Source organism: Nestor notabilis, unplaced genomic scaffold, assembly GCF_000696875.1.
Source record: "Nestor notabilis isolate BGI_N333 unplaced genomic scaffold, ASM69687v1 Scaffold36652, whole genome shotgun sequence".
In the NCBI taxonomy this organism is placed as follows: Eukaryota; Metazoa; Chordata; class Aves; order Psittaciformes; family Psittacidae; genus Nestor; species Nestor notabilis.
In genome coordinates this window covers 1-8,274 of record NW_009919399.1, presented here as the reverse complement: position 1 = coordinate 8,274, position 8,274 = coordinate 1, and the positions used below count along the sequence as shown (strand labels likewise).

The following is an 8,274-nucleotide window of genomic DNA, read 5'->3' as shown; positions in this document are numbered from 1 at the left end:
TACCCCATGCAGTGCTCGGCGTTGCGGAAGAACGGCTTCGTCGTGCTCAAGGGCCGCCCCTGCAAGATCGTGGAGATGTCCACCTCCAAGACGGGCAAGCACGGCCACGCCAAGGTGAGCGGCCCCGGGCAGGCTCGGCAAGCCTCAGTCTGTTTCACAGCCCTGCGATTCCCAGCCCTCGCAGCGGTATCGCGCTCTCACTGCGTGACCGGCCGGGAGGGCAGGGTGTAGCGTTTCATTTGGCGGTGTTCTGTATCCTGCCTTTGCCTTTCTCGCAGCAGTGTCTCGTGTGTGTCTGCACTCTAAAGTTGGCTCGGGGGTTTCCATTAATGTAAAGTGTGAAGGATCGAAGACAGGGGGTGGGTTGTTTTTTTTTCTCCCAACTTGTTAAAAACCTTTAAGGCTGATAGTGATAAAACCTGTTTCTGTAGTGGGGGTAGAGTAAGTTCTGGAAGGGGGGCTGATGAAATCACTAGGGTGTGGTTGGATTGTGCTGTCGCTACCCACCAAAGCACTTTGGTGTCTGCCTGGGCTAGCAGACTTCCACTGTTGCAGTGTTCAACTTAAGCAGTTACACTCAATTCAAGCGCTTCCTCGAGGAGCCGTGTTCTGTTACATAATCCAGAGGAGCTCAGCGGACACTCATTGCCTCTGTAGGCCTGCTCTAGCCCTACTTTGCTGGCTTGCCTTGCTGCTTCTCTGCTTTTTTCAGCACTGAGTGAGGAGTGCCTTCCCCCTCCTGTGTCCCAGTAGGGACATTCTTAGCTGGTGGCTGGGGCTGCAGTCCTGCCTAAGCAGTTGATTTACGCAGCTGTCCAGAGCTTGGACCAAGGCTAGACTCTCCCTTCAGTCATTCAGCAACACTTTTTGGTGGGTATTTAGAGTTTAGAGGCAGATATGCTACAGGCACTGACTAATGGTATTTTTGAGTTTCCAAACTTTGTATGATACATATAGGTGGGTAAAGTATTTAGGGTTTGTCAAAGCTAGAGTATACCAGGTCCTTGCCAGTGTTTTCCTTTCTCCCACCTCTTGCTTTTTTTTATGGCTTACTTTATTAGATCCAGTTTACTTAAGAACTGAAATAGTTGTGAAAGGGCTTGAGAAGGCGATGAGCTGGTAATCCAAGCACTAGCTGCAGTGGGCAGCTACTGCTAGCACCAAGGGAGGTAGGAGCTGCTTTAATGTCTGTGCATGACCAGCTCTTCTTTTCCTCTAAACCTTCATGTTGTCACCAACACTGTTGTGTTTCTCAGAACAGCCAGAACCTGGAAGTTCATGTTTTCTTAACCGCTGCATACTCTGAGCTCTAGCTTGCTGCTGTAACACTACAGAAGGCTATGGAAGATGACAGTGGCTGATCTTCATTCTCATGTAGTGTTCCTATAGTGTGCTGCGAAAAGGTGTGAGAGGCCTTCTTTTGGTTGCTTGGGCTGCTTTCATACCACAAGTAAAGGCTCTAGGCAGAAGTTGGTATTGCACATGATCTCTTAGAAAACTGTGTGGAACCAGCAATACCGATGGCAATGGCATCTAGCTTCTTTAGGACCAGCAGTAACTGATAGTATTCTTCTCTTGTAGGTCCACTTGGTTGGTATTGATATCTTCACTGGTAAAAAATATGAAGATATTTGCCCATCAACTCATAACATGGATGTTCCAAATATCAAGAGGAATGATTACCAGGTGAGTTAACAATCACTGTGTCCTCCCACACATTAAGAGGCTTTATACTCCTAATACCACACATAAACTCTCTTCATCCCAAAACCTGCCTCATTAATTAAGTACTGTTGTCAGAATTAAACTTGCCTGTATAGACATGACATTGCTGAACCCAGAGCTTTTACTGAATTTTTAAAACTCTCAAGCATAGTGATGGAGATCTCCTTACTGTACTAACCTCATGTTACAGTAGTATTCTTTAGAAATGACAGGTAATAGACATAATTCAAAACCATGTTTTTTCTAGCTCATGTTGTAAGGTCACTTCTTTATTCTTTGTGGTACTGGCATCCTTTAGAGTTTGGAGAGTTTATCCCTGCTACAACTTAATAGCAGTTAAGAGATAATCAGGATCTTACTTCAAGTACACTTGAATCTAAGCATATATTGTCATTTATGATTCCACCCTTAAACCGAGTAAATGAATTAACAAGACAGTTTAGACCATCTGATGCCAATTCTAACTTGCTGCGGTGCTTTCCACTCCTTGTGTGGAAGCTGGCTTTAGTTGATCTCAAGTAATTTTGGTGCTCCCAGCTCTGCACTGAAATACATGTATGCAGGGAACTTGGCAGACTTCTGTAATGCCTTCTGTGATATGGACAGTGGGCTCTTAAAAGCACCATGGTTCAGGTTCTGAGTTGTAACGTGTCAGCTATCTTCCAGTTGTCTTGGGAGTAGTTCTGGCCAGGAACTGATGCATTAGCATCAGTTGGGAAGCTGCAATTCCTCGACAAAGCCAAAGGTCAGTGTGTTAACAACACAGAGCTAATGCAGTTTGAATAAAGTGTGACTAGCCTTGTGCTGGGGTTCAGACCTCCAGGAGATTGTTAATGTTGGTGATCTTTCATGTTCTTGAGTTCTTACTGCTGCTGAAATTCTTGCTGTTTATCAAGACTTCTTAGGGTTGCCTTTTGGGTTGACTGTTATGTGTTCCAAGTTCCCTAACTTGCTCCATCAAAATAGCTGTTCCTCTTAGTCCAGGCTTTCAGTTAGGCTGAAAACAGCATTGTAAAAGTGGTCCAGAGCTTGGTGGATGTTGCCTAATTTATTCATTAGCCTTTAATGTAAATGATGTAATCCTGTTGTACAAATGAAGGTATACAAGTGTACAGTTCAACTGTTGTGTACTTTGTGTGCTTTATGAAAGCAGTGCTGTTCAATGAACAGCATTCCAGTTACTGTTTCTAATTCACAGATGTAAAAAGCTGAACTCATGACCTGGAAGCAGGACCTTTTCAAAATCACAAGGATGGGTTTTGCAGTGCCCTATGTACTAGGAAGTAACCAGCAGGGTTCTGGTGGTTCTTGATAGCAGAATGGCTTTTGCTACAGTTGCCCTAACTCAGCTCTCCAAACTGTTGTTAAAAATTGACTTAAATTGGGTCCTTAACTGTTACATTAACTCTTTAGTACTGTGTTTGTAACAGGTAGAGTTGACTGCCTTCTGCTTATCTCCAGCTACTGTCTACTGGTGGCTGCTGATGTTAAACTTCCTAAAAGTGAACTTCTCTTCACAGCTGATAGGTATTCAGGATGGGTATCTGTCCCTGCTGACAGAAAGTGGTGAAGTTCGTGAGGATCTAAAGTTGCCAGAAGGGGATCTTGGCAAAGAAATAGAAGGAAAATTCAATGCCAATGAAGATGTGCAGGTAAGTATAGATGGCAGACAGGAGGAGTTATGGTTAATTCCACTTGAGAAGTCGTACTCTGATATTGATCATTTGTATCTCTCTGTGAAGAGCGGGTGAGAAGCAGGGGAATTGGTCCCTTGAGATGCAGTAGGACTTTTTTTGTACTGGTGCACTCAGTATGGCACTGAAGCCTGGCTCTGTTGTCAGTAAGGTGATATGTGTATCTCTGAAATACCTAGATAAATCCTAACAGTCCTGACAATCCACACGGTGTGGATTGGAGCCTCCAGCCTTTCTTAACTGGGGCCAGGTGTAGAGTTTTGTGGCACAGTCTGGGTAGTCTTATTTGCTGTGTTAGCAAACCTGTCTGCAAGTAGCTTTGCAGACTGTAGTCTATGCTGGACCACACTAGTCACTATCTAGGCTCTGTTGCAGGAGCTTGTTTCTCTTCCTCTGTGGTACGAACCTCAAGCTGCTGGCCAAGGTAACATGACAAAGAGAAGGCAGCAGAAAAGCAAATCAGTAGGAAGCGCAGAAACTGTGGAAATTCTTTTAATGGCTGAATTTTTACCAGCTTCAGCTTCTATTTTTCTTGAGAGATGGTATATATTAAAGATACTAAAATGTGAAAGTCTTCTAGGAGCAATTCCTCTGGCACAGGTTGGAGCTTACTTACCTTGTCTTTTCTTCCAGATATCCGTCATAAGTGCAATGAATGAAGAATGTGCTGTAGCCATAAAGCCTTGCAAATAAAGAGGATCACCAGGCTCGGGCAACTGCTCAGGTCTGGACAAACCACAGATCTATAAATTTGGTTCCTATTGTCACCAAAGCTCTGGCCTTCACAAGCAACCTCATTTCTTTTTTGAATTGTTAAAAAGCAGTGCTGGATTCTGGATTAGTGTTACAGGCTAACTGGCAGTTTTCAAAATCACTGAGATTTTAATTCCTTAATCGTAACTCTTTTAACATTCCTGTGGGTTTCAGCTATGGATCTGAGAAACCAATCAGGTGTTACTAGTGAATATATTTTTATTTGCTTGAGCAAAACAGTGTTTGTCTGTATGAACAGACAAAATACAGTATTCAGGGGCTTTTAGATAAGCTGGTAGGTATCTAGGATTATAAAGTGACCTAGAGCACAAATAGTATTTTTCTTGACATGTTTAGGTAGAACTGACAATAAAACAATAAAAGTAGCTTTCCTTATTTTTTTTTTTTAATTTTGATTGGATTTTTTTTTTTTTTTTTTAGCTTAAGTGTTTTGTGGATTGGGACTCTTGCAGAACTGTAGGTGCCAATCGCAACTTTTAGACCAGGAAACTCAAGTGATCAAAAATGCCAGCTGGCTTGACCAAGCCCCAGTGGCCATGTGCAACTTAACTGTATTACCTCTGTTTTCTTCTTTGCCAACTTGTTGGCTTATTGTAATGATAAAATGGTGTCAAAAGCCTACCTGTGATTTAGGCAGGCAGTTGGAATATTGGGTAGATGAGACATAGATAGGTCAAGGGGACACAAAGGTGAGAATGGATGTTAAAGCTATAGACTTTCACTCGAGGCCTTTGTCAGACTTGAAAAAATAAAATAGTTAATTGCTTTCCTTTAATGTATTTATCTTAAACTATAAAAGGGTGACAAACTCCACGGAAATCTGTTGCAGTGCTTCCAGCTTTAGGTTTTAATCTTCAGGTGTAGACCGCATTTTTGTAGCACAGGGACCACATGTTTTTTTCAAAAAGTGGGACAAACTGTAGCATCGAGCCTAAACTAAATGCATGTGATTCCTCATAAAAAATAGAACTTTGTATTTTCAAAATATAGACTTGACAGACAATACTGAACAACCATGGCTTAACTATAAAAGTAAATAAATTGCTACATAGTTATGAAAGCTAGCTCCCATCCAGGGGAGTTCAGAGTCATTGAAACACGCATGCATGCCTCTAGTTAGCAGCTTAATGGGCAAAAACAAGGCTTCACAGCAATAGTTAATAGAAGGATAATTAGCCTGCTCCTGTTTAAGGCGTTCAACTTGAATTCTAAGTCTTGGTGACTCTTCATGAGTGGGAAACTCCCTTAGTCCGTGGTTCAGACCTCTGTTCGCAGTTGAAAAATTGTTTCTTGAACTTGCCTTAAGCTTCTGTGGCTGTTGGCGATCGAGGACAACTTTTAAGCATGTGGCATTCTGCCCTGGACACATGCATGACTCACAGTGGGCAGTGAGAGTCAGAGGTCATGCTGCTGTGAACTGCTTATAATGTTTTCAACTTAATAGTATATACTCTTTAATCCCCAAAGGGCTCATGGCAACTGTCCTGAACTGCCCTTGTACATACTGTGGCAGGGCTTAGCAAATCTTGGGGGCCTAATGTAGATGGAAAAAAAAATGTGTTTTCTACAGGCTGCCTGTGACAGGGAGAGCAGTACCAGTGAAGGTAAAGACAGCAATAAATACACTCTGGTAATAAAGCACAGTTACCTGGGACACCTGACAGAACTGAGACTGCCACATGCTCTTGCCTAGCACAATGCACATCGCAGGTGAACTCTGTAAAAGCACCTGGACTGAAATGGCAAAACTGCTTAAAAAGACCAGCTGTAGACGCAAGAGATTGAGATGCATTCAGAATAGTTTTGACATACATGCTGAAGAGTTCAGGCTAGTCTGCACTATGCTCCTTTCTGCTTCTCCGTTGAAAAGGTACCTGAAAGACAGGCTTTGTGGGCTTTGGAGGTGATGGTGAAACCATTGATGATGGTATTGACAGTAAGCTGAGCTGTGTGGGAAGTCATAGGTTGCTATGGCAAACTAATGCAAGTTCTAATGCTATCACTGTATTATGAATACTTATAACATGCTTGAAAACTACAAGACTTGGATTTGTCCCTGTTCTGGTAGTGCTTTAGTCTACTTTCAGGTGCCTGTCTGACCTCTAAAACCTTGTTGGAAGACAGGTGTTTGATGCCACTGGCCCACGGTCTAAGCATTTACTTAACCTGTGAGCTCTGTGGGACAAGGGCTGGATTTTGTCCTGTTCCTGCACGTGGGGTTCTGGTCTGACTGGAGTTTTCAGGTACTACAGCAATCGAAAGACAAACATTTTATGACCTCCAGCTTGCTGGAAGAGCCCTCCTTGGGACTTACAGATGTCCTTCTATTGCAACCTTCAGTTCTGCAAGATTTAAAAGATTAAGTACTTCATTATAGGTTTGTTCTTATATACTTAGTTGTCTTTTGTGAAGCACTTCGAACACTGGAAGTGCAGAGCATTTGCTTGTCATGCATGAAGTTTCCCATAGGTAATAATACATAAGCATGAGTTAAGCATAATCTCCAAGTTTCAGTAAGGTTAAAAGTTGCTTCTAAATTAGAACATGTATTTGAGGCATTTTTTTCCAAAGTAAGATGTTTCATTTTACTGTCAGAATCGTTTGCAGCAAACTTTGTGATCAATAGTCCATATAGATGTGTATTTTTAAGATCCCTGACCAAATGCTTAGGGAAGTTCTCCTTTCATAGCTTTACTTTAAAACAAATCTTACTGATGTACTTGTTCTGTAGTACTGTCTTAACACTTAAATTGTGTCAAAACTGAAAACTATAGTCTTCTAATAGCTGATGGCAATTGCTTTAAGTCTGTAAACCTAGGAGGTAAAGAAAAGTATTCCCACTCCAAATAATGCATTTTTTAATAGCTCCAATTCACTGAGTTTCTCCTACTAATTTACAGAATTGGGAAAACTGCAGTGTTTCCTGCCTCAAATGTTGGCAAATAATACTTTAAGATTTCAATAGATCCTTCTAATTTTTGCTTATAATGGTGGTTTTCCAACTAGGCTCTTGCTAGTTGAGCCATGTTCTCAGGGCTGTTTTTTTTAAGAAGTTAGCTGAATTTTGTTTTGATGTAACTGCTTTCAAGCCTCTTGCAGGTTTTTTCTAATCCACAGTGTATCCAGAAATGGTGCACGGTCTGTACTTTCAAAATACAGGTAATTTTACATAATCTGTAAAGAAGTCAAATTTGTTGACAGTTCAGACTCTTATGGTTACTGCAGGTCAGTCTCACAGAACTCAAAATTCAATAAATCCCACTTTTTTTTTGGTTGAGTAATTAGAATGTAGTTTGTTACAGTAGAACTAAACTTGAGGAGAAAAGGACCTTGTTAAGGATGTTTCAAGTATCTTGCTTATATGCAGAGAATGTTAAGGAAGGCGTAGATCCTGGAGGTGGTGTGGTGGGAGTGTGTGGAGCATTCCGCAGTCTGGTGCGGTACGCCAAGGTGGTCAGAGGCCTCTCCAGCATCTACAGTCTGGCCCTACAGTATTTGGCATCTGAGAGTAACTTGGTTTGTGAGTGTAAACCCAGATGTTTGCTGTGTATTGCTGTATCGCAGAAAACCCCTGCTGTCCTGTGCTGTATATTTAACCGTTAACTGTTGTTCGATGTGGCTTTCAAAACTCTGGGGAAAGAGGAATGATGGTGATGACTCATTTTCCTGATGTTGGTGAAAAGCAAACCCTGTAACTGGTGTGAGCCGGGAGCAGCAGCCCTGGTGGTTCAGATGTGTGTCTGTTTTGGAAGCTGTATTGTTGTCAACACCATGCCAATGGTCAGGGGGAAGATGTACGTGCATTGTTTTGCTCCAGAAATAATAAAGATGTCAGTGCTGTGGGGATCCGGGTGCTGGTTCAGATTGCAGGGACCCTGCGACACGCTTCAAGGCTTCGGCGAGGTGGCTGAGCGCATCTGCGAGCTCCCGCGCTGACCTGGCCGCAGTGAGGACGCTGGGGTCAGCCCACGCTGCCGGAGGAAAGCGGCGCGGCCTGCGCGTTGTTACGAGAGCAAGAGACCCGCTTGCGTTCCTGTCCTACAGAAATAAAGACCAGAATCAAACAGCAGCGTGGCTCGTT

General features: G+C 42.7%; 1 protein-coding gene across 1 annotated transcript; it reads left to right on the top strand.

Moving 5' to 3' along the window:
• Positions 1-3: 3 nt before the first annotated feature.
• Positions 4-4,169, top strand: EIF5A2 (eukaryotic translation initiation factor 5A2; the record flags this gene model as incomplete). Its single annotated transcript, XM_010010197.1, has 4 exons — positions 4-114; positions 1,582-1,686; positions 3,246-3,377; positions 4,053-4,169. Coding segments are annotated over 4 exons (408 nt in total), but the record flags the coding sequence as incomplete, so codon positions are not given.
• Between the last annotated feature and the right edge of the window lie 4,105 nt (positions 4,170-8,274).